Source organism: Anoplolepis gracilipes, chromosome 1 (assembly GCF_047496725.1).
Source record: "Anoplolepis gracilipes chromosome 1, ASM4749672v1, whole genome shotgun sequence".
NCBI classification, from domain to species: domain Eukaryota; kingdom Metazoa; phylum Arthropoda; class Insecta; order Hymenoptera; family Formicidae; genus Anoplolepis; species Anoplolepis gracilipes.
Window position 1 is genome coordinate 18979151 of NC_132970.1, and position 26802 is coordinate 19005952.

Genomic DNA, 26802 nt, shown 5'->3' on the forward strand with positions numbered 1-26802 from the left:
GGCGCGTATTATAAAAGCTATGTACTTCCTTCTCTTAAAGACAGTTTTGGTGGAAGATGAACAACGACGGATTGCTACGAATAAAGTGTGCAAAATGGATGACGTTGATGATGATGGCAATCATCGTCTTTGTCGTCGACGCGTCTATTCTCGAACGTAAAACGAGAGACTTCATAGATCATAATACCAGTGAAGGCAAGGAGCCAAAGAATCTTGCCGACAAAAGAATTTCTTATGAAGGGGATCAAGTATGGAGAATCCACAAAGCTAACAGTTCCGTGGACGAATTGGTGCAACGTTACGATGAATATGGTTGTACGTAATACAAATTTATGTTTAAACAAATATTTGAACAACACCCTAATCTGTGATAATAATTCCATAATTCTCACGTTTCAATTAAAATCATTTTTAGAAGGTTCTAATTGTTTTTGTATTTATTTATCAATTTAAATTTCTGTTTACATCAACTCTTTGTATTACATCTCTACTTAACTTGAGCACATATAATTACACTATTTTTCTAACTATTAACATAGTTTTACTCTTTAATTACTTTACTCATTCTCATAAATCTCGACAATTTCAATCGTGATTATTTCACGGATTAAAAGATATTATTATACAACAAAATTGATTACATTGTCAATTTAAAATAGATTTATATTGTCAAGGATTGTAAGGCAAATAATGGATAAATGCATTTCTTTTTTTTTTTTTCATAAAGCATATTCTATATGGTCTAACAACGTGTCAATCACTGATGTTTTTGTGCAAAATAATATGGTTGAGAACATAGGATCTCTATTCCGAAGTTACGGCATCAAATATGACGTTTTGATCGATGATGTAGAAGAAGCGATCAAGGAGGAAAATCCCCCTCTTTCGCCAGAAGCGGAAGAGGAACTCGAAGGACGCAAAGGTTTGAGGTTTTTATTACAATTTTATTAACTGTATTTTATAATTCCATTATATTTGATATATTGGAAAATTATTGCAATCATGCTGCAAATACAATCTTATCATTGATACAATCTTATCATTATTGATAATAATGACTTCTCGAACAGTAATGATGATCATGTACATGAATTACTACGTATGTACATTAAATATTAATCTATCATATATTGCTTCATACTTTAAGTAGTATTTTTATTAATAGCTTATCATTGCTTTTATTATTTGCGCTTCAACATTTGCATTAAATTACTTTTGACCATTTTTTATCGCCTTTTGATAATCATTATTGTAGTAATAATAAATAAAAGCAATAACTGCATTGCAATTGAATTTATTTTACTGATAAAAATTACAAAAGAAGTTATTGTTTGATTGATTTTATCATAGCATAGTCATTGGTTCAGTTCAAGTAGCGAAGAAAATTAAAGATAATAAAACGATAATTATTTAAAAATACATACATTTCACAATTATGTATTATATATTGCAGTTTATTGATAATTGTAAATTAAATTATTTATGTAAAGTTACAAACTGAGTAATGATGTGTATGTTGTAAAATAAGTTTTTTTCGAGAATACTGTAAACTATGAATTTTGCATATTCTAATCGCACTTTAATTATTTTTTTCATTAGAATAAATTAAATTATATCTGAGTTTATATAAATCCAGTATCGACAAAATATTTGTTAATTATTTCAAGTATCAATGCATTAACAATTAAACAATCAGTCTAATAAATTTACTCTAAAAAGATAATTATTAAATTTTACTATTTTTATTATTTAAATTTTATTATTATACATTTTTCGAGATATGTATGTCAATATTAGCGAGGCATTTTTTTGATATCTGATAAATTATTGTGAAAGCCATAAACTGGAAATGTGCATGCTGAAGGAAACGATAACACTGATAATCGATTATTATAGATAACGTTATCGAATTTTATTCGAGGTTTCTTTTCAATAAGAGGAAACGAATCGAGGTAATCGACCTCTAGTAAATACCACCCGGTAACCCGGTTCCGCTTCAATGCTGATTAACAGTTATATTTCACTTGTACGCGTGTGCGCAAGGCGTTGGTAAAACACGAACGTAGGCTTCTCACGTACATGCGTTTTGCGGCATTTCGATGTTTTCCCGTGGTCGTTTGCATACTCGGTCGATTCGATTCTCGATGCTGTTATCCAGTAAGGACACGACAAGATTCGATTTCCGATTGAATCGCGTTCTATAAAAGTATGCGGTAATTGTATAGCTTAAGGGACCATCTCCCGATTTTAATGACCTTGACATATATTATCAAGGGCATCACTCTAAGTAAAGTTCTGAAGGTTTTAACTGCCGTTCGTTTTTTATTAAAAAATAATTAACAACAAATGTATAATAAACAGTATTATTTGTATTATATTGTCATATTGTATTCTATGCAAAGCAAGGTCTAACCCACACCAAAGTCCATTAAACCACGGGTAGTGTGAGTTAGATCTATTTTTGCGTAAAAAGTTGCACATCCGTGCAAAAGTGTGCTACGATAGACCTCGTTTCGCCTTGAAAGCAGAGATGGGTTAAACCTCGCTTCGCATAAAAAGTTCGCATGGATTTACAATTTTCTATGCAAAGCAAGGTCTATTACCCCTGTTTTCAGGGTGAAAAAAGGTCCATGATACTTCGAATTTCAACATACAGATCGATCTTCAATATTTTGTGGAATGGAAAGAATATCAACAAAATATACATAACGTTGTTCTAGGACCTGTCAAAAAAACATAAATAAATTGTGTTCTATTATCAACGATTTTATACAATAATATGTAGTATCCCAGGTAGCAAGCACACGACATTTTGACGTCAAAATATAGTCAGTTTGAACCAACTATGACGTGATGTAATGACGTAAAAATGACAGACTAATGTCACAGACTGATGACGACATTTCAAGACGTTAAAAAGACGTGACTTTATGACCATTTTAGACCTATTAGTGACGTTTTAATGATATTTGAATGAATCTTTTCCTCTAGCGTGAACTCTTAAAAAATGAAAAATTCATTCATAAATATTGAATTCATTAATGAAATTTTTCACTTTTCACGAGTTCACGCTAGAGAAAAAAATTCATGATCAAATGTCATGATCAAGTCCCAGGTTATAGAGGAAATTCATGTTAGGGCCCTGAGGTATAGAGAATTGTAAATATCAAAATTATACACAAAATTGTTTAAATAATTTAAGATATTATAAAAAATAGTAATTCTTAGACGATTTATAATAATGACTTAAGAATCACGATATTATGAGGTTTTTTTACAACATCATTAAGACGTCACAAAAAAGACGTTTTATAATAAATTAGTCATTATTTGATCACGTGACGTCATTGAACCAGAAATATCCAGTTTTCGACGTCAAAATGACATGTGCTTGCTATCTGGAATACAATATATAGTGTTACAGAATTATTATTTGTTGCACTTCTTTTGTTAATAACTTTTTAATAAAATACAAGCGCTGGCTAAAATCTTCGGAACCTTACTTAGGATATAATGACCTTGATAATATATATCAAGGCTATTGAAATCAGGAGGTGATCCCTTAAGCTATATAATTACCTAAATGCAACCATTGTCAATTGTCAGTATCGTTCCGTCACTGAAGTGAGGCTTTCAGTAATTTTTTAGCTCGTTATGCTTGGTGGCAGGGAGTCAGAAGTAAATATACACGTCCTCGTCCTCTTCGTTATCCCGTAGCTAGTGTAGGTGGAGGTGATTCTTGGCATTTTAGGGGTGAGCTTCTCAAGCGCGCATAATTCGTTTCGTCGATTCAGAACGGTGCTTCGTATGCGTTTATGGGAATATACATCAAAGTTTTTTATAATTAAGTAAATAAAAAATTATCTCGCCTCACGTATGTGCATACTTATCGAGTTGAATCTGCGAAACGGTTGTAAAACAAGCGCACGAAAGGACGGAACGTGCAATCTCTGAATAATCTTGAAGGTATATGCACCAGGTCATCGGATGGAATGGACCACGTATCATCGATTGGCTGACATTTATGGTTATTTGAACTATCTGGCAGAAACATATCCTGATTTTTGTTCGGTGCAAACAATTGGTAATAGCATCGAAGGCCGACCTCTCAAGGTATTTACACTTGCGCCTATAATTTAGATATTTACGTTGTCTGATAAAGAGTTTAAAGATTACATTATAAACGTTATAGGTCTTAAGAATTAGCAACGGTAAGCAAAACGCACCTGCTATTTGGGTGGATGGTGGAATTCATGCCCGCGAATGGATATCGCCGGCGTCTGTGACGTATATTATCGATTATTTGGTGGAAAACAGTGAAAATCTGGAAATTGATTATTACATCATGCCGGTAATTAATCCCGATGGATATGAACATACCCATACCGTCGATCGTTTATGGAGAAAAAATAGGAGGAAAGGTGGTTACGCCGGATGTTCTGGGGTAGATCTAAACCGAAATTTTGGTTATCGCTGGGGCGGGAAAGGAACGTCCAAAGATATCTGTCGCGATACGTACTCAGGCACTAAACCGTTCTCGGAGCCAGAGACCGATGCTATTCGAAACTTTTTTGAGATTAGCTCAGCAAATTTCAAGGTCAGTTAAAATATGGTATTTCACACTTAATTTATATACATTTTTACTTACTTTGCTCTATTTATTGCTTTTAAAGATAATTTATGATATAAAGATGTTATTAAATAAAAAAAGCATTATAAGTAAATTTCACAAATTTCTACAAAATTTTTAATTAAAGAAAAATATACCTAACACGAAGAGATAATAAAATTACAATAAACTTTCAACTCTACGTGTTAATATAAACAATTTAATTTTAACTTTGCATTAAATAAAATCCGAAATATATGAATAGTATAAATCGAATTATTTTATAACAAGAGGCGTATTTCTTTAACCAAGTTGCAATATTAAAATGAATAATATTAATATTTTGCTAGAAATATGTATTCCTTTTTTTATTCAAAACGTTTGAAAATTGCATTCTTAGGTATAAAATTCGAATTTTAAAATATCTTTTTTTCTCGTTCTTGTAAAATTGTGATTTCAATAACTTACGTCTCTATGTAATGAAGCCCTCAAACATATATGAATTTAATTACATTTTATTATTTTCTTCTTAGGCGTATCTTTCTTTCCATTCATACGGACAATATATATTGTATCCATGGGGCTATGATAAACGTTTACCACCCGATTATGTCGAACTCGACAAAGTTGGTCGCACAGCAGCGACAGCCATGAAAAAAGCAGGGGGTGCTGGCAGCGTATATACCGTCGGTAATAGTGCATCAACGTTGTATCCAGCTTCTGGTGGATCTGACGACTGGGCAAAGGCTTTGCTTAAGCTTAAATATACGTATACGATCGAATTGCGTGATACAGGCAAATATGGGTTTATTTTGCCCGCTCGTTATATTATTCCTACTGCAAAAGAAGCGCTTGCAGCGGTGGAAGTAGTTGCGGAGGCTTGCAAAACGGCATAATTATTAATCAAATTGTTTATTGATTGTGGCACAAAATTGATTAGAAAAATTGAATAGGTTTCTATTAGCTTGACATGTTATTGCATTTCATAAGGTATTGCGAAAACTTGTAGTAAAAAAGATTCTTTGTCTTAATATCCGAATTATATTATTACATGAAATTGCTGTTCTATAATATTTTATTGTACTTTGTAAATAAATTACTAATTATAAAAATTTAATTAATTAATTAAAGCTGCATGAAATAAAAAATTTGTAATTTTGTATCATTTTATTATATTTTATACCAGTTATATATCAGATACGTAGTTTAAAATTTTGTTACACATCTTTTTTGTTGAGTAGATATACAAATATCAGCGATTGTCATTAATGATATTGAAAAATAATAGTGCAAACAATTGTTATTTTTTAAATAAAATAAGAGTACCAGTAATAACAGTTTTTTCATTAATATTTTTATTTAATTAAATTTCTATTTAGTTTATATTTATACACAGCAAGTAGATTTGAAATAAAAACAGTATTTACATTATGTAAAACTCTCTATTTTTTATATTTGTTTTCCTCTAAATAAACTATCGCTGTTAATTGATATATCGATATAAACGCGTTGTGTGAGTTGCAATCTTTTGTTTAATCCATGCGTTGAACTTGGATACCTTAGTATACACAGTTGGTGAACCGTATGTACCACATGGCGCAATAATCCAAGATGCAATTCCAGTGAGCACCGGCTTCTCTCCGTAACGCGAGATTAGTGGACCACCAGAATCACCCTAAACATGTAGATTAAGAATTTGAAATATAAAATTTCCATTTTTAAAGCAGAGTTATTGTCATAATTTACTATAAATTTGCAATTCCCTCTCTCTCTCTCTCTCTTTCTTTTTATTCTTACGTTGCATCCAGAGATTCCACCGGTTATTGGTCCAGTGCAAATATTAGTTTCGCCAACGCTACCAGAAAATCCTGTAAGATTTGTTACAGCTGCGTCGCAGACATCACGATTAATGTAATATAATTTAATATCCTGAAGTTTATCTGGCATTTCTAAATTTTTGAAATAGTTTGATAAAACATAGCCCCATCCGCAAAGGTATGCAACTCCAGTTGGTTCACTTTCTGCTTGAGGCAATTCAATCGGTTGTATTTCTTTTGTAAAATTTAATGGAGTTTTAAGTTTGATCAAACCAATGTCATTTCCAAAACTGTAAATTGGAAAGTATTAAAATATAATAATTATAAAATTGTATGTTAAAAAAAGGATTAAAACTTAGTATTTATGAATTGAAGAAAAAAAGTCCTACTAAACATGATTTGAAAAATTAACTATCAGCGTGTGTATAAATGAGAAGAGGATAGATAATATTTGTGTTTATGCCGCGAAAGTATTAGAAGCGAGCAAGTCATTTATCAAAATGAAAAATTGTTAATAACTTTGACAATATTAATTTTTTGACTCATATTTATTACATTTTTCTTTCGTAAGTACTATCTGCTCTTAAAGTTCTGAATATCCTATATTTATACAAATTAAATAATCATATTTAAATATAGAATTGCGTTAAGAAAAATAATATTATTCGAAATCGGTAACAATGCTATTTATCAGTGAGAAATTTACAAAATTAAAATTGTATTACATACATCTGAAACGTTTCTCTAATTATCAAACAAGTGGTAATCATGATAGTACTGTTGTTATAATTTTGATGATAATGACCACGTTTACACCGTGTCTTTAGGCCGCGGCCTATACCTCAAATTCGACCTAGAATTATTTAGGCCGCCTGGTGTAAACGTTTGGTAGATGACCTGACCTGCTTCAGGTCAGGCTTCGTTTTTTAGTGACCTGACCTGAAATAGGGCGCTTACTTTTGCGGTGTAAACGCACGATGCGACCTATATTTATTTCTTGATATGATTTTCTATTGTTTTGTTGTAAAAAAAGGGTTAAACCGCTGAATTTTTAATTTCTACGCAATGTAGAAATTTTTAATATTATTAAATTTTAATATTATTAGTAAGTAGCAATGCTTTTACTAATATAAATAATTTATAATTTAATATTTTATAATTTATAATTATTATTATATATCATATTATATATACAAATAATATTCTCGTAGATAAAATTTACGTAATATAAAAAATATAAATATATAAAATATATAATAAAATATATATATAAAATAAAAAATAAAAACATCATAGATGGTTCTGACTAGCGTGGACTAAATTCGACCCTGTCAATTCCTAGATCTCTTTCGGTGTAAACGATTCACGACTAGACCTACTTTGGGTCACGGCTTAGGTCAAACCTCGATCAAGTCACTCGGTGTAAACGTGGTCAATTTTTTACTTTAATCTAAATTATAAGAGTTATATAAATCTTTAATATAAATTATGTTTTTATATGCAATTATAATTTCATATATATATATATATATATATATATATATATATATATATATATATGCTTATGCACTAAACAAATATTAATCCAAAAAAGTTTGATAAACGATTTTTACTCGTTATTTTTAACATTTTACTTATAACTTACTTTCTGGTCGAATATTTTTCATGTACAAAAGCTTGTTCAACTTCAACTGTTTGTTCGGTGCTTTCGACAATTTTAATGTTGCGTTTTCCAGCTTTGACAATAAAATTGTTAATTGGAATTTGATTAAGACAGTGTGCTGCGGTTATGATCCATTGACTATTAAAAATGGATCCAGCGCAGAAATGCATTGTATCGTAGCCTATATGTCCATATTGAAGGGAAACTATGTACGGATAACTTGCTTTAGGAGCCTCGCTACCTCCGATTATATGGGGCGACAAGTCTTTGTATGCCCTTCTTTGGAGATCGAGATGAGAGCTCTCTATATAATTATATAAATTAATATTTATAATTTATGTTTACGATATTAAGGTAAATTTTTACACAAAACAAAATCGATTATAGCACGATAAGTAAATAACCCCGTAGAATAAACTTGCTACTTTTTTTAAGATCTATATAAAATTGTGATAATTCAATTGACATTTATTTAGTAAATTTGATTTTATTAGTTAAAACAAAAGTCACGTTATTTATTGCTTTTTAAACGCAACTAGCTTAATCGTTTTGTACTTTTAAATGATATAAGCTGTTCACAAGTTAGAAAAATAGACTTACTTGCAAGAGCCGCCACTAGGAACAAAAGAAACACAATTGTTTTAGGAGACATTTCGACGTTTGAAGTATCGAATCAACTGTATTTTATAGTAAGCCTATCGAGTTTACTTATGTGATAACATTAACTTATTTTAATCTATAATTATGTCTATCAATGATAACATTAATTTATTTTAATCTCTGACTATCTCTATAAGATAACACAGATTTCTTCATAGATGAGATTACAACAGTATTTTATAATTTGATATTATTTGATATAGACATTATTTTGATAAATTGAATCAAAGCTCAAGCTTATTTACACAAAGCAGTAGTAATGCAATGCAATTGCATGCTTCTTTCTCGACATGTCAAAGTTATATAAATTTATATAAATTTTGCAACAAAAATAACTTTTAAAGATAAAAATGTTAATATATGGAATACACAAAAGTATAAACTAGTTTTATGAAGAAAATATATTATTTATCTATGTCTTGTATTCAAGATTTCTTTTAATCAGTTATTTTAATCAATTTTATATAAAAATATCTTGTGATATACTTAACAATAGTGTTTGAGTGTTATTTATAATAAATTTTATTTTTATTTATTTTCTTTTTATAAGTTCTAACTTATTATTTCGTAAATTCCAATCAGATCTTATTATTTTATATCTTAGACATTTTTTATTGTTTATAACTTATCTCTTTTTATTAACTTTATTATACTTGAGGTTTAGGAAATGCTTCTTTGCCTTTTTTCTTTGTATTATTTGAATAATTCAACAGTTATCACGATTACATTTTCAGTCGTCGACTTTGTTTTGATTGTGACATAAGCATGTGGTAAGTCCATATCAAAGGTCTGTTATGATAGAATTTGTGACGCTGATTTGTACATTGTTCGGTTGAAGTTACAAAACACATTGAAATTTTTTAAATAATAATAGAAAGTATCATTGATTTTTTTGTAAATGAACCGCGTTTATTATTAATTACCTTTGTTAATGTCATTTCATCATTGGTAAAGATTCAAATTGAATCGAAACGGTTGGATCTATTTAATTTTACTTATATAATAATTATTATTATTAGAAATATAATATGTTTATTTACTCATTAATTTCTGCGATTGCTTATAAATGACATTTTTTTTTTATTTCGCTTATCTCGATTTAATCAATTTTTTTTTTTGGAATATAAAATTAATAGTAGTAATGGTAAAGCGATTAGCTGAACAAAAAATATATAAATAAATTATTGTTATTCTATTCATTATATATCACTGATTGTATTGCAGCTAAGAGATTTTCAATAGAACAGTTTTTAAAGAGAATAGACGTCCCAATTTTATTACACGGTGCAGATTAAATCTAGTAATCGAAATTGCTAAGAAAGACGTAGTAAATAGATACTGATATATCACAATTATCGCTTGGTATTTATTATATGATTAGAAAAATTACGTTTAGGATAAGAAGCGATGCACATAGTAAATTTGTAGAGTTTTTATTGCCAGATAGCATTATTATCAATGATTTCGAATATTTATTTTCTATAAATACTATATGCTAGTTTGTTAAACACAATTACTTACATAGCAACTAATATATATATATATATATATACATTGTATAAAGTTTTAAATTTATTTCAATATTTTTTTCAACTTTCAGTAGTGTTGGTTTATTTGACATTGGTTTGATCAAACTTACAACTCCATTAAAATTTACAAAAGAAGATAACGTTGTTAAATTCTTCTTTAGTTATACATTTGTATACAATCTCATTGTATTTTACGTTATGTTAAATTAATAACTGTACTAAAATAGTCTCATTCTATTTAGTTTTTGTAGCACTTGCATGCGTAGCCATGAAAGAAATAAAAGATACTAAGACAATTTCAACTCTAATGAGCTAAACTTTCATTATGATAGATCATCAAACGGTTTAATGTTTCGTCTTATCTTTTATTGTTTATGATCATTTATTTTCTTTCAATGAAATAGATGTAAAAAACTTGAAAAAATCCAACCATCTAACTTAAAATAATGTTGATTAATTTATTTATTTTAATAATATCGATTAAATGAGTTCTCCATTTTAAATTCTGATAAAATAAACAATTTTAAAATAAAATAATTATAAAGATAATGAGCATGTAACTCTGAAAAAATTTGCAAATTATTTGTTTATCGCCAGTATGTTATCGACAATTATTTATTTATAATAAAAATTGATATAAAAAAAACAAATTTATACTTATATATACATATATAAGTTTCTTCAAAAAGGATTTAAGTGAAAAAAATACACACATATTTTGCGTTGAAAATTTATTTATTTATGCAAGATATTTAGTTTATATTGGATAAAATACAATAATCCGTTATATATTCATTAATAAGTCGTCAATATAATTGTGCTTAATGTTTAGCTATTATCTGCTGTATCCATTCATTATAGTGGGATACTCCTGTATACACCGATGGCGCACCGCGAGTACCACATAGAATAATGCCCCAAGAAACTATTCCAGTGAGCACCAACTTCTGTCCATTACTCGAAACTAGAGGTCCGCCAGAATCACCCTAAACGATGTGATGAATAATTAAGAATTTAGTACGTTAAACCTTCATACTTATGGTAGAGCGATTGCTATAATTTTCTATAAAAAATTTATAACTCTTACGCTGCATGCAGAGATTCCGCCGTCCAATGGTCCAGTACAGACATTGGTCTCATGAACCGGAGAAGATCCAGTCAGACGCTCGACAGAATCGTCGCAGACATCGAGAGGGACATAATGCAAATTAACATATTGAAGTTTGGCTGGCATATTAGGAATCCAACTTTGCGAGGTAGAGCCCCATCCGATAAGTATTGCATCTCCAGTCGGGATTTTTCCAGGTTCTGGCAAGGCGATGGGTTGTACTTCTGTTGTGAATTTTAATGGAGTTGCAAGCTTGATCAAACCAATGTCAAATGGCCCAACACCGCTGGAAGTTGAAAAAGATATTGAAATAAATTTAAAACTCTATATAATAGTTGCTATATAAAATCTTGTAAGTAATTGTGTTTAACAAAATAGCATAGTATTAATGGAAAATTAATATTCGAAATTATTGATAATGCTATCTGTCAATAAAAACTACAAATTTACTATGTGCGTCGTTTCTTATTCTAAACATAATTTTTCTAATTGTATAATAAATACCAAGCGATAATTGTGATATATCAGTATCTATTTACTACGTCTTTCTTAGTAATTTCGATTACTAGATTTATTCTGCACCGTGTGATAAAACTGGAACCGTCTATTCTATTTAAAAACTGTTCTACTTTAGATTGTCTCTATATGCAATTATAAAGACATACCCGCAAGTAATTTAATGTATTTAACAAATTTTGATTCAAATAAAAGTTTGATGGCTTATTAATACTTGTTTGAATATTTTATTCACCCTTGATATTTTTCATGTACGAAAGTCTGTGCAACTTCAACTAATTGTTCGGTGTCTTCAGTAACTTCAATATTATGCTTTCCAGCGTTGACGACAAAGGAACTAGTTGCTAAAATGCAGTGTGCTGCAGTCACGATCCACTCAGAGTTCACAATCGATCCGGCGCAAAAGTGGCTACCATATTGCTGAAGAGAGACAATGAATGGATAATAATTTTTTGGAGCCTCGTCGCCTCCGACTACTTGTGGCAAGAACGGTACTCGAAGACCAACATGAGGTTTTTCTGCAATTAAAATTAATAATAATTAAAACAAAATTTGCAAACTAAATTATAGTGCGTTAAAGAAAATTTTATGCAATAAAACTGAAGTATTTGAATTTGTAACAATATAATGAAAGACTAAATTTTGTTACTTTTTCTTCGTGGAATTATAAACCAATGTTAAGCTAATTAATATTTGTTGAAGAAATTTAATTTTATTAAAAAAATAAAAGTTGAACATGTATTATTTTGTCAACTTTTTAGACAATCAGTTAATTTAATTAATTTATACACTTATTATTTATTATATGTATAATGTAAAAAATACTGACGAAATACTGCCGGACCAGCAAAAGCCACTGTTAAGAGTGCAAAGAACACGATTGCTTTAGAAGACATCTTGTCGATTGATGCCATTGCAGCAAATTTACTGCTTTTTATGCTCATTATTTCGTTGGATATCTTTGTATGAAAATGATTGATCTGCATTGATAATTTATCGTAAATTCATGCAACGTATTTAAGATAAGAAAGATTTTGTTACAAATCAAACTTTCCCTATAATTTGATGGATTGTTATAATCATTAAATGTTATCTTGAAGTTAATTTAGACAAAGTAAGTATGTTGCTACATTTGTACATTATTGTGTTTCAATTTAAAAACATAACTTGCATTTGCGATAGAAAAGGAATGATTTTTATAATATCAAAAGTTCAGATATACAGAGTGTCCGGTAATTGGTGAAAAACCTGCTAATAGCAGATGCTTGAGATCATTTGGAAATGATTTTTCCTCAGCGAAAATGTCGAAGCATCAATAATTTCCGAGTTGTAAGCGATTGAAAAAAAGACGCTTTTCGCAAACTAAACTTTTTGAAGTTAAAAAATTACCAAAACTACATTCTTCAGTTAATTTCAGATAGAATTTACTCTAATAGAATTTTAATTTAAGGCTTAATTACAAGGATATATAATGATAAAAATTGGAAACTTGCAAAAAATGATGACGTCTCTCGATATTTTCGTTGAGGAAAAATCGACTCCAAATGATCTCAAGAATCTGCCATTAACAGGTTTTTCACCAAGTACATCCTGTATATCATATATTAACAAGATTTAATTTATTATGCTGTTAACTATTAACATAATAAAATAGAAGTAGTAACAAATAGAAGTAAATAAAATATACTTTTATTTTTATTATGTTAATAGTTTCTCTTTTAGTCAATAAATTCAATCAATTGTCTTTTAAAAAAATAATTATATTGTTATTAACTTAAAATAAACAGATGTTAAAAATAATAAAAAAATAAAAAAATGTAAGAAGAATTAATTGTAAAGTATGTTTATTTTAAACGTTCTAATATTCATTAATAGCTTTGAAACAGATTATATTTAATAAAAAAATAGCAACTATATAAAAAATATTATTAACAGATTTAATCTTTCCTTTGTTGATTGTTTCGAAATTGTTTAAATCTCCGTCATCATGCAAATCACGCATCAAATCTTCTATAGAACAATAAAAATTCTTTCATATCCAATCAACTGCGCTGCATTTCAATCATGATAAATTATCCAGCAGTTCAATACCTTTTATTATCGTTATCTGATTACGATCAATCATTATTCCTGAATGAAGTAGACACAGAAGGTATGCGGAAAGTCAATAATCTTACTTATGATAGTGTAAATTGATTTATGTATTGAGATTAGTAAAAACAAATTTCCAGGTTTTTAAATTTTGATGAAATAGGCATTAATAAAGATTAAAAATAATAATCATGGAAGGGATATGTATATACATAAAAGTCTGATAAACTTTTGTATTATTTCTTTATTGTCAGTTTAATGTTTGCTTTCAACGTGTTACTTTCCGCTACTGTGAGTAGACTTTCCAAACTCTAGAATATCATAAAAATATGTATAAACTCTTATTTAAATAACAACAATAAAACGATAAAGATTGAAAGCTAATAAAAGTGCACTAAAAATTCAAATTATTCTTTAATACGATAATACCAAAAGCTTAAGTCACTGTAATAAACAACGTATATAATGGAAACTATCAATATGAGATTTTATATTTTGTAAAATAATAAGAATACAAATAATGGGGATATTAACTTACAAGTTCAAATCAAAAGAGCGCTTAGAATATTTATAATTAATTTTTTGCATTTTTACAGCATCGTGGACATAAACTTTGCAACATGAAAACTGCTTAAATTTTATTTTACTAGAAAAACAAATTGATATTTTTGAGTTTTATTTTTCATTAATTTAATATTTTATAACATGCAGCGATAAAATGTTGCAAAAGTTTTGAATTTGACAAATCTTAAAATTATTCATATATGATATAAATCTAGTATAAATTAATTTGATTTTTTTGTTAAAACCTATTAACCCTTTATGGGCCGAATTTTTTTTTTAAATATAAAAAAATTTGTGAAACGGAAAATCAACAATTATAAACCTATACATATATGCAGATAAAAAAAAATTTTTTTATTGGTATTGGTTGTCTCAGAGACATTATAGATTTAAGACGTATACGCCTCTCATGAAAAAACTAAAATTATTTGGTAAAATGTCGATATATTAGCATGTGACCTGAAAGTTACACGGGCCCATAGAGGGTTAACAAGATTTAATTTATCATGCTTTTTTCTATTTATTTTGATATTGATACTATTATATCGAAAGAGATAAATTTTGAGAGATATAACAATTTGTTATTGAGTAAAGATCATGTTTGACTGTTCAAATATTGAAAAAGTTAATAGTATATGAAAAATTTTATTAATTTGTTGTGAGTTTAATATAAGCTTTTTTATGTATATATATATATATATATATATATATATATATATATTAAAAGATTATCAAAATGACTGAAATTATGTATTTGACAGTTTTTAATATCAAGCATGTAACAATCAATTTAGTGCTCGGTGTGTTGCTGTTGATAACCTTATAGTGATCGAAGTCGATTCATAACATGCTGCTTTTGTTTATGATAAAAAAATATAAAATATAAATATTTATTACTCAAACAAAAATATTAAAGAAATAGTGTTTTTAAAAAATATAACGTTATATAAAACCAGTATTATATATGATAACAAGTAATCAAAAATAATATAAAATTTATTAAAATGCTTGTAAATAAAATTTTGATAAAGATTTAAAAAGTAAGAGAAATATTGCTAAAAAAATCTTAAAAACTTTGTATATATTTAATTATTAAAAAAATTATTTAAAAAATGTTATTTATAAAAATTATTGTGATACCTCTTTTAACATTTACATATACACATATAAATATAAATGTATACATATGTATATATATATATATATATATATATATATATATATATATATATATTTATGTATATATGAGGTAATATAATGATAATTAATTCATAATAATAACTAACTAAAAAATGAAAAAACAGCTGGAATATACATGAATGACGCGAAGCAAACTTTATATTCTATTAAATTGTAAGCTGATATAATATTATGGGATAGAAAATTATTATTTACATTTACATAAAGAACAACAAAATGTTATTAGTAAAATAGATTAATCAGTTTATGAGCATTAAAAATTAAATAAAAATATTTTGAATACTTAATTACAAAAGATACGGAAGGTAAAGAAGAAAAAAAAATACAAAAGATTATATGTGACTGCTCATTTTTACTATCCTTCTGATATTTATTAATAAGGGTTGAAGATAAAAAACATATGAAATTGTAATATAATAAAATTTATTTTTTATGTTCTTTGTATTGCATTACATAGAATGTAGCATTGTTATTATCAGTGTTTATCGGAATATTTTAATTATTATTAACTATTTTTTTAATTCACAATTAAAAAATTTGATTAGTTAAATTTGTACAAAAATGGCACACACAATAATGTCTTGTTAGTGATATAATTTTTACGAGCATATTGATTGACAGAAAACACGAAAGTTTATTATAAATAATCAAGTATTAATGATATTGTTAATCCAATCAACGTAGGATGCTACGCGAGTATAGACGGAAGGAACGCGTTTGACACCGCACGGATAGACACCCCATGAAACAATACCGACTTGGACAGGAGTGTTGTTTTCAATTTGAACCAGTGGACCGCCGGAGTCACCCTAAAAAAGATGTAGTAAAAGAGATTGTACAAACAATTTAAACATTTAATTGTTTAATTCTCTTTATTATTATTAAATATATATTTAAAAATAGAAATTATAAATTATTATTTTATTTATGAGATTTTTTTGCAGCTTTAATAAATAAAGCCAATTGGAAATTATTTTATGCCATTTTATGGAATGGATTAATGAAATAGTTGGTTAAGTAGATAATATTAATAATATAATTAATAATGTAAAATAGCATTTCATAATATGACAATGTAGTTAATTATAAGAGAAACGAAAGAGAAAAAAATGCAAAGAAAAGCTTTAATGTGACTTACAGAGCAGGCGGATGCTTCTCCAACAGAATCAGTGCAGATTTGTGAATCATAGAGTTCTGGTTTTTTACCGATGTTGTTATCCGGGAATTTTTTCAGACAAGATTGATTGTCCAACAATGGAACAGTAACCTTTTGAAGAACGTCAGGCAGCTTCGGGAGTAAATTTTTTGAGGTGGAGCCCCATCCAGAGAGCACAGCATTTCCAGTTCGTATCTCGTTTTGTTGAGGTAGAGTGACAGGGGACACTCTCTCGTTAAAGACAAGGGGAGTTTTCAGTTTCAGAATAGCGATGTCATATGGAGCAACACCTCTGAAAAAACGTATTATGATTCAGTTTGAAGTATCGCGATACTATCGTGATTTTACGTTCCAGACATGTTTATTATGTTATCAGTTCGGAAAACACAAATATCAATTGCGAAAATTTATAAGAAAGATATGATGAAACATTATCGCAATGTGACATAGATTACGGATTGCAAAATAGTTGCGATAAGTAATTAATTAAACATTTTTTTATATATTTGCTACATGAAAACTGTTTCTAAATAAAATATTTTATATATAATTGATATTTAATTGTGGTAAATAATATTGCATCGTTAATAAGATTATTTAATAGAGAGCTGGTAAATTAATATAAATAACTTTAAATAATGTGAAATTAATATTGTGCATTTTAATAATATTTTTTACAAATATTTATATTGATAATCTATTTTTGCTCTCATAAACATCTTTTTATCATATAAATATGTTATTATTAATAATATATTTATTATTTTTTTAGATAAAGTGTACTTTCTTCAGATAAAATGTATTTTTAAATGTTTTCGAGGACTCTGAGTTTATAAAGATAAGATTATAATTTTGTAATATTTGCATCGCAAAAATTGTAATATTAATATTTTTTAATAATATAGTTTCTTTTTGACAATAATATAAATTTTGATTGTAAAACTGCTCTCGATTAACTTAAATTAAATTAATAGTAGAAATTATGGAGTCTATGGTATATTTATTATTTTTGATTTTGTTAAAAATAATGGAAACATACCCCGGATATTGTTTATGAACAATAGCCCTTTCAACTGCAACTTCTTGTTGAGTATCTTCATCTCTAGAAACGTGATGCTTGCCAGCGAGCACCTTAAGCTTGCCAAGTTTCAAAACACAGTGTCCGGCTGTCAAAATGTAATGCTCGTTCAAAATTGAACCACCGCAGGCATGATTCTGTGGAATGAGTGGTGGTATACCCCAACGAATAGACACCTGATAAGGAAATTCACCCGGTGTGGCATCTTCACCGTCGGTGATCCTAGGTTTCAGACCGAAGGGAGTGGCCAGACATGCTATAGAAAATAAATTAAAAAAAAACTCCTAATATCTGATTAAGAACGATACTTTTGCAAAACTTGAATATTTTGTTTTGATTATTTGAATTATTTTATAGTGTCATTTTTATTTCAAAATATAATATTGTTTTAGAAACAAATTCTTTGTTTATAAAAATGCAGTTTTCTAAATCTTTATTTTATAATTACTTACAAAACTTGTTTTGTGAAAAATAATTTTTTATTTATCGTGTAATATTTTTAAATGCAATCTATCATATATACTATGTATTTCATAATTTAGAAAAAAAGATATTTGGGATATTTATGTTTCTAAAAACTATTAGGTTGGTCAAAAAGTAATGTCGGATTTTTACAGTAGATGACGTTTTTGTATTTTTCAATACAAAGCTATCGATAAGCTATAAAATATATACATATTCTAAAATTGACACTTCAATGCGTAATTAAAAAAGATCATTACATTTGGTTAAATTTTTTTAAATTGATCTTATTTTAAAAATGAGAAAAAAGTGCTCCTGATCAATTATTATAGCTTTCTTATTTCCTCAAAGGGAAAGACACGGTGCAAATTGGTAAGAAATCTTTTTTAATGTTTGTACTGCATTTTTTGCTTGGTAAAAATAAAAAAAGTATAATTGCTGGAAAATATATATATATATATAGCTTCTTATTGTCACTCATTTTCAAAGTAAGATTAATTCAAGCAAATTTAATCAAACGTAATAATAATTTTTTAAAAATCACTACGTGTGTTAAAGTATCAGTTTTTAGAATATGTATATACTTTTTAATTTAATACATACTTTATATTGAAAAACGTAAATTTATTGTAAAAAATGACATTACTTTTTGGTCAATCCAATATAAAATATTTGGTTGTATTTTAGTTTTAATTTATAAAAAGGTAAGTATTATAAGTAACGTCACAAAAAGTGCACTTACCCTGGAACACTAGAATGGCAGCTAAAAGACACTGGATCAACATTGTCGATTTGTCAATTGAATAAAGGCTATGCGCCAGAATAGCACAGCTTACGGTTTATATACTATGAAATAACGCAATATCTGGCGATAAGACATAAATACCCAAGTATTTTGGATACATCTTGATAACGTACCTTCTTGAGTGCAGATAGCATACACTGACTATTACCTTACCTCAATAATCTATCTTTTATATATAAAAAAATGGTAATATTAATATTATAATCTCTTATTATCTTCGAATCAAATAACTCACTATTATTATTTATTTTATCATATATATATATATTGTGAGATAAGATTTATTTCCGTGTTTATATTATAGTAACATACTAGAGAATTACTTTCATTTATTATATTATCTCCTTTATATGTGTAATATAATATACAGGGTGTCCCAGACTTACCGTATTACCTGTTAATGGTGGATTCCTGAGGCCATTTGGAGATGAAAATCTTAATATTAAAATGTTGAGGCTATAATAGTTTTTAAATGATAAAAGTTTAAAGTTAACCAATTAGCATGACAAAATTTCGCGTATTCAGGCACGTCGCATATTAAAAATGCTTTCACACTAAATTTAATTGTCAACAAATCATCAATTAAAATATTGATAAATTATATATTTAATTTATTGTTAAGTTATTGTTATGCTAATATCAAAATTTATTAACCTCACATAAAGAAGATAAGTTTATAAAATTATTTTAATGATAATAAATTACTACATAACTATAACTAAACAATAAATTAAATACATAATTTATCAATATTATTTCAATGTTGATAATTAAATTTAGTGTGAGGGCATTTTTAATATGCGACGTGCCTGAATGCGCAAAATTTTGTCATACTAATTGGTCAACTTTAACCTCTTATTATTTACAGTTTTAGTATATTAAATTAAAATAAAATTTCTATATATAACAATTTCCGAATATTTAATCCAGCTTTAAATTAAATTTTCTAAAAATTATAGGAACACAAAATTCGCGTGTACCTAGTGCAACAATTTATTATGACATTTCACACATTTGTTCAATGTTATTATAATATCGATAATGTCAATATGTTCCTGTGATTTTAATTAAGATCTATCTCTCGCCGTCATTGCAACTTGTTTATTCTGATAATGATTTGAATATCGAGTTCTCGATACGAATGCCCTGTGTACTCTGTACGATATACATCGTACAGATAATAGTAATTACCCATGCGCTTCATATATGAATTGATTTTTGAAAACTGTTGTAGCCTTGATATTTTGGTATTAGGATTTTCGTTTTCAAATGGTCTTAGGAATCAACAATTAACAGGTAATACGATAAGTTTGGGACACTTTGTATATGCTAATTAAAATAAGAAATATTAAAACAGTCTAATATGTTGTTCAAATAAATAAAACAAAGCAATATTTATTTTTATTACTTGTATAAAAGACATCAGTTGCAATATAATAAAACAAATAATAAATATATTCATATTACAATATATACATTATACACATACACACACATTCTTTCTCTTTCTCTCTTTTTTTGTCTACTTAAATTATACATATAATTCTGTATACATAAAAAAAAACATTTTTCACTTAACTTACAAATAAAAATGTACAAAAATAAACATTTCGAGAACACAAATTTTATAGTTTTAGTATATTAAATTAAAATAAAATTTCTATATATAACAATTTCCGAATATTTAATCCAGCTCTAAATTAAATTTTCTAAAAATTATAGGAACACAAAATTTGCGTGTACGTAGTGCAACAATTTATTATGACATTTCACACATTTGTTCAATGTTATTATAATATCGATAATGTCAATATGTTCTTGTGTGATTTTAATTAAGATCTATCTCTCGCCGTTATTGCAACTTGTTTATTCTGATAATGATTTGAATATCGAGTTCTCGATACGAATGCCCTGTGTACTCTGTACGATGTGCATCGTACAGATGATAGTAATTACCCATGCGCTTCATATATATGAATTGATCTTTTTTCTATCAATCGAAAGAAAAAAAACGTTAATCGATAAGTAGAGCAATTTTACGTTTTACAGGTGACCATGCGGGCGATTGCGCGAATTCCCGCCCAGATCTCACGCGCAGTCGGAACTATCTGAGTCGCCGGCAACAGGAATCCGTACGTTCCACGATCGCGTAATTCCACCGTGTATGAATACTTTATACCGGCGACGCCTTTAGCCCAATCATCGGACGCCCCTGAAAGCAGAGAAGTTTTCACTTTTGCGATAAACATTTCCGATTATGACATTTCAAATGCACTTCTTGTGTTATTTTAGTATCTGATCGTAGATTAGCACGTTATATCATTCTTGTGACTTTATTAATTGTAAATTAAAACTAGAATAGATTAATACTGTGCTATAGATAATAGGTAAAAATATCTACCAGAAATTGGATACATCAGATCTGTCACCGGTCCAAGTTGATAATGAGTGCCATGAACCTTTGCAATCGCGTTAATCGCCTTTTTCGCTACATTTATCATATCGGAATAATCCGATGGTTTCGAACGTGTGTGACCCCATGGTAGTAGCCACATTTGCGAATAAGAATGCAAAGTCAAATACATTCTGGGAATGTAAATATAATGTATCAATATGTTTACACGAAATGCTTTGAATAAACACTTTTAAAGAAGCAAAATATTTAGAAAAAAGAAATAAAGTTCGGATAATAAAATTGGATTAATTAAATATGGACAATTATATACCGAATATGTTGCTTATTTGCCAAAATATAATCTGCCATAGCCTTTGTCTCTGGTTCGGAGAAGGCAAAGGGTCCTGAGTAAGTTTCGTAACAAGGATCTGAACTGGCTCCGCCTTCCTTTTCCTCGCCCCAGTGATATGCAAAATTTCGATTCGGATCAACTCCTTCGCATTTAGTCCAGAACCACCTAGTATAGTGCGTTACGAACTGTAATAAATTGGAAGGTGTGTACCTAGAAGAAAAATTGCACAGTATTTTATTTTACTATAATGAATGTATAATTTTTTTAATAATTTTTTATCGTTATTTTTACATAATAGAAGTTATATAATAAGCTTTATAAAATATTTTTAATTTAGTCTGCTCTTGTCTTTTTTTATCTGAAATCTTATTATGAAATCTAATCTAAAAATTAAATCTGAAGATCTAAAGTTAGATCTTTTAAAAAATTAACAAATAATATTTTTCTTAATATATATATCACTTGTGTAAAAAAGTACATGTACATACATTGTTGAAATTATATTTGTTTTTATTAAAATACGCAATCGCGATAAACAACAGTTTCCTTCTTTCTAGTTACCTACTATCTTCTTGACTTTCCACATGGTTGCTTCTAGTTTTCCGCCAAAAACGGTCACCGATATGACTATACTCATAACCATCTGGATTGACAACTGGCAAGATCATCCAATCTGAATTATCCAACAATTTCGTGTAGGTCGAATTCCTCTCAACTAACTGGCTTAGTATGTAGGTTGCCACGGCGCTACCGATCCATTCTCGTCCGTGCATGCCTACGAACATAACAACAATTCACCGTAAAGATCATCTAACGGGACGAAATACGGTCAAGACATGCAAATTTGATGTTGCCGAAAAAACCGGTCGGGCATAAATTCAGTAAAAAATAGGGCAATCAAAATAAAAGTTGTACAACATTCAAGAAAAGAAATCGCCGACAGGAAAACAAATTACTGGAATTCTCTTCACAATATTTATATGTAATGTATTATTCAAATACTGTCTTAAATTTATATTTTTCTGCTTTCTGTTTCATAAAAAAAAATAATTTGTCTCAGATAAAATACTCACCGGCATCGATCCAAATTGCAGGTTTTCTTTCGCCATTTTTGTTTAATCCTATCGAAACTTTTGCCATTTTTATCGGTTGGCCTTCGTAACTATGGCCAATAGTTACTAATTCAACCATTTTGGGATACTTAAAAGCTAGGTATTCTAAATAGCGCACGATATCTGTAAAAGTATTAATATAATCATTGCAAAAATAAATTTGATATGCAACAATACATTTATTATAATTCATATATATATATAAAATCAAGTTTTTTTTACTTATTTATCTTTTATGTGTATTAAACTAAAAATAATTGATATTTGATTGATCAATTTGTTTTCACTTAAATTAGTTTAATGGTCACTTAGATTAGTTTTTAGATTAATTTAATGTGACGTAAAAAAATATATCTTGTAGCACAATTTTACCTCCGTATCGATGATAACGTTTCCATGTCATACTGTGACCTTGAGTGGTCACCAAGTCTTCACGTTGTTCTTTCGTCATTTTCGGATTTTGATATGAAATTGTTTTCTATTAATCAAAGATCAAAGTTATTTTAAAGATCTAAAATTATCATTCAATTTATATAAAATTAATTATCTCAATCAATTATGTCAACAACCACAACAAGATTTCTCTTTTTCATTTCTTTCATGGCACTCATTAGTCAATAAATAATGATTAATATACGCGGTAAAAGTTTGTGATCTGTGATAGCATTATAAAGTAAATGATGATTTATTTATTACTGTGACGTTTCTTTTGTGTCTTTCTCAATGAGAAATTATGGAAATTATTATAAGTAAAGTGTGTCAATATATACAAATATCTGTTTTTGTTAAAGTTTCCTTACAATTATATAGTAGTAATGACATCTATAATTAATTTGAAAATCTCAGTTTTTTATGATTAATAATTTTAATATAACAATGTAATAATACAATATTTGTAATAAATATGACTAATAATTTTAATGTTAAATATATTAAATATAATATTCTTTTTTAACATAATAAATAATTGTTTTTTTTTAAATTTTATATACTTATTTTGAAAAATGTTTGAAATGTTTTGCGATAGTAAGTATTAATGTAAAGAACATGAAATATGCATTTAGTTTTACCTGAATATCTGATATTAACACCTTGAAATCAATTTTCTTATCTCTTAAATAATCTTTAACATCAGGTACAAGATCTGGCGCGACGATAATATCGGAGGTCCTGTGAAGCAAATGTCGACGTAAAAAATATGTTAAATAATTGATAGTATATTTCAATAAGTCAAATCGCGAGAAGGTATACCTGTTACGATTTGGAAAGGACCAAAATTTGATCTCTTCGGGCTCAGCGTCTCTCAAATCGCGCAAATCCGTAACGTGATTTTCCGTGTTAGGAAACACTCTGATTAATTGATAATTTTTATAATTTATTCTACTGACATTTGATCGTAAATTCTTCTTTTCAGTACCAACGATGCTGCTGACAACTGTGCTGAATCCATTTGCTACGACAGATAGCATGGATTCAACTAGGCCAAATAGAGAGAAACCTCTGTCATATTCATCATCCTTTGATGATTCTCTGAGTGTCTCTTGAAGATAATTTATTGCTTCAACTCTTCTTTCTTTCCTGTCTTTGGAATTCAAAATTGGTTGCACTCCTTGATCATTATTAGTATTCTGCAAACTATACGTTGGTTATTTGTTGCGTTTATAATGTAAATAATATTTTCTATTATATATTATTTGTTAAAATATTTTATAATATTTTCTAGAGATATTTTATGATATATTCTTGAGATTTATTTTCTCGGAAAACAAATTATATGTATTAACAGATATAAAGTTGAAAAAAAGTTTTTAAGTATAGATATATAACTTGTTATATAAACAATTTGCAAATCTTATATTAATATTAATATTGCAAATATTTGTAAATCTTATGTTAATATTAATATTGCAATATTTGTAAAGATATTCTGATTATATAGATATATAAATATGTCTGACATAATGTTATAGTAATTGATAAATAATTTATATCATTTTTTAAATGTCAAAAGCATTATGTCTGTATTTATGTGAAAATTTGCGTATCTTTGCCATCAGCTACACAAAGTTAAATTGAAAAGAATTACAACGGCCTTTTATGATTAACATATACACGGTCTACTTCTTTACAGGAGAAAATAAGCGCGGATAAAACGCGTCTATAACAGAGATTATACATATGATTGCAACAATTAAGTTAAAAGTAAAAAGTGATAGTTGGTAATTATACTTTCATATATAAAAATAAAATTATAATTATAACTTGCGATATTAATTACTTAGTTATTTTATAGAACTTGACAATTGTCATCAAAAGCTGATTAAAAGAAAAAAGACTGACGAAATAAGAGTTATCACAAATTGAGCACCTCTTTTTTTTAATTTTTAAAACATACTATATGTAGGCGTTCCAATAATAAAGGTACAGGCACTGATTATACATGTGTGTGTGTTGCGCAATAAATTCAAACATAATCGAACGGCATTTTTCAAATTCAAAGATGTGCCGTTCGGCCATTTTTGAATTTGTTGAACCACATGCACGCTCCTATTTAGTTTAAAAACATTCTATCTATAAATATTCACTGATATAACCATGAATTTTACACTATGATCCATGACTTTTACTTGCAAATATCTATGCGCACCTGGAAATTGGAATAATTTTCAATCATGTCGATTATATTTTATTCACGTGCCAAACTCCGACCAGTAAATATTTTTATATTAAAGATAACACTTGCGGTTATTAATCTTTTCCCTATATAACTTATATATATATATATATATATATATATATATACGTGTCGTAATTTCAAGGTTGCATGTACAAATCATATACACATACACACGTGCGCGCGTATAGAATTACAATGCTTGTATCTTTATTGTCAGACTCTCGTATTTATATGTCTCAAAAATTATATATATTATAGTTCACTTTTTAGTGCTACTTCTTTAATTGAAAAATAAAATATATAACATTGATTCCTTTAACTTATAGATTTTCTAATAATCCTTCCGTGTTAATTTTTTGATATTGTTAGAATATCGATGTAACAATTCACAATTTCATCAAACTGTTTATCGTACAATTTCCTGATCAATTAATGACACCAACCCACGACTTCTTTCATCAAGATTTCTTTCCTTCTTGAAAATCTTCTCTTCCGAATAATTATATTTCAGATGTGTCACTGTATAACTATCACGATACGGACTACCGTTTACCAAATGCAACATGAATATCCCTGATACTCCGAGGATCACGTACAGGAACGATTCAACGCCGACGCTCATGGCGTACTTCGATCGCACCAGGATACACGTCTCGAAGTTTCCTCGTTAACTGGCGAACCTGTAGTCGGAACCAGTCGCTCGACACTGATTCACATAAAACACGATGGTTTCACTGTTCTGCCCCACGAGCCTGGCTTACGGGATTTCAACTTCACGCTGGATGACGTTTATTCTTCAGTCACGCAGCAGATCAGAGGCTTCAGTATTAATGAATGGCATACTGCTTGGAGCAGTCGAATATACATATGTGGTAATTGTAATCCATTATATGTCAATTAGAAGCAGTGTTGAATCGTTCAGCATGAGAGAATTTCTAATTTTAATAATGTTGCAAAGCTTGAAATGATAGACAAGAGAAAGAAAAAAACTTTTAATTAATAATAATT

The 26802-nt window shown here is 28.2% G+C and overlaps 4 protein-coding genes across 4 annotated transcripts; 1 reads left to right on the plus strand and 3 right to left on the minus strand.

Moving 5' to 3' along the window:
* The first annotated feature begins 19 nt into the window (after positions 1 to 19).
* On the plus strand, positions 20 to 5738 carry LOC140676301 (carboxypeptidase B). Its single transcript, XM_072911208.1, is given in 6 exon segments — positions 20 to 52; positions 54 to 315; positions 728 to 922; positions 3980 to 4113; positions 4193 to 4597; positions 5143 to 5738. Coding segments are annotated over 6 exon segments (1392 nt in total). The 3' UTR covers positions 5506 to 5738.
* Positions 5739 to 5978: 240 nt separating this feature from the next.
* LOC140676306 (serine protease 1) lies at positions 5979 to 8775 on the minus strand. The gene is made up of 4 exons (XM_072911223.1): positions 8690 to 8775; positions 8072 to 8393; positions 6407 to 6716; positions 5979 to 6284 (listed from the first exon to the last, which is right to left on the minus strand). Exons 1-4 carry the CDS (start codon positions 8739 to 8741, stop codon positions 6093 to 6095), a joined length of 876 nt encoding a protein of 291 aa, XP_072767324.1. The 5' UTR covers positions 8742 to 8775; the 3' UTR covers positions 5979 to 6092.
* A 2324-nt stretch (positions 8776 to 11099) lies between these two features.
* On the minus strand, positions 11100 to 19291 carry LOC140663700 (transmembrane protease serine 9-like). The gene is made up of 8 exons (XM_072888127.1): positions 19196 to 19291; positions 17953 to 18247; positions 16896 to 17205; positions 16408 to 16566; positions 12747 to 12882; positions 12138 to 12420; positions 11366 to 11672; positions 11100 to 11264 (listed from the first exon to the last, which is right to left on the minus strand). Exons 1-8 carry the CDS (start codon positions 19236 to 19238, stop codon positions 11100 to 11102), a joined length of 1698 nt encoding a protein of 565 aa, XP_072744228.1. The 5' UTR covers positions 19239 to 19291.
* A 1707-nt stretch (positions 19292 to 20998) lies between these two features.
* LOC140676297 (carboxypeptidase B) lies at positions 20999 to 26480 on the minus strand. The gene is made up of 9 exons (XM_072911194.1): positions 26238 to 26480; positions 24369 to 24752; positions 24188 to 24287; positions 23490 to 23595; positions 23079 to 23240; positions 22567 to 22780; positions 21985 to 22215; positions 21660 to 21844; positions 20999 to 21470 (listed from the first exon to the last, which is right to left on the minus strand). The coding sequence occupies exons 1-9, from the start codon at positions 26414 to 26416 to the stop codon at positions 21295 to 21297; spliced, it is 1737 nt and encodes a 578-aa protein (XP_072767295.1). The 5' UTR covers positions 26417 to 26480; the 3' UTR covers positions 20999 to 21294.
* Between the last annotated feature and the right edge of the window lie 322 nt (positions 26481 to 26802).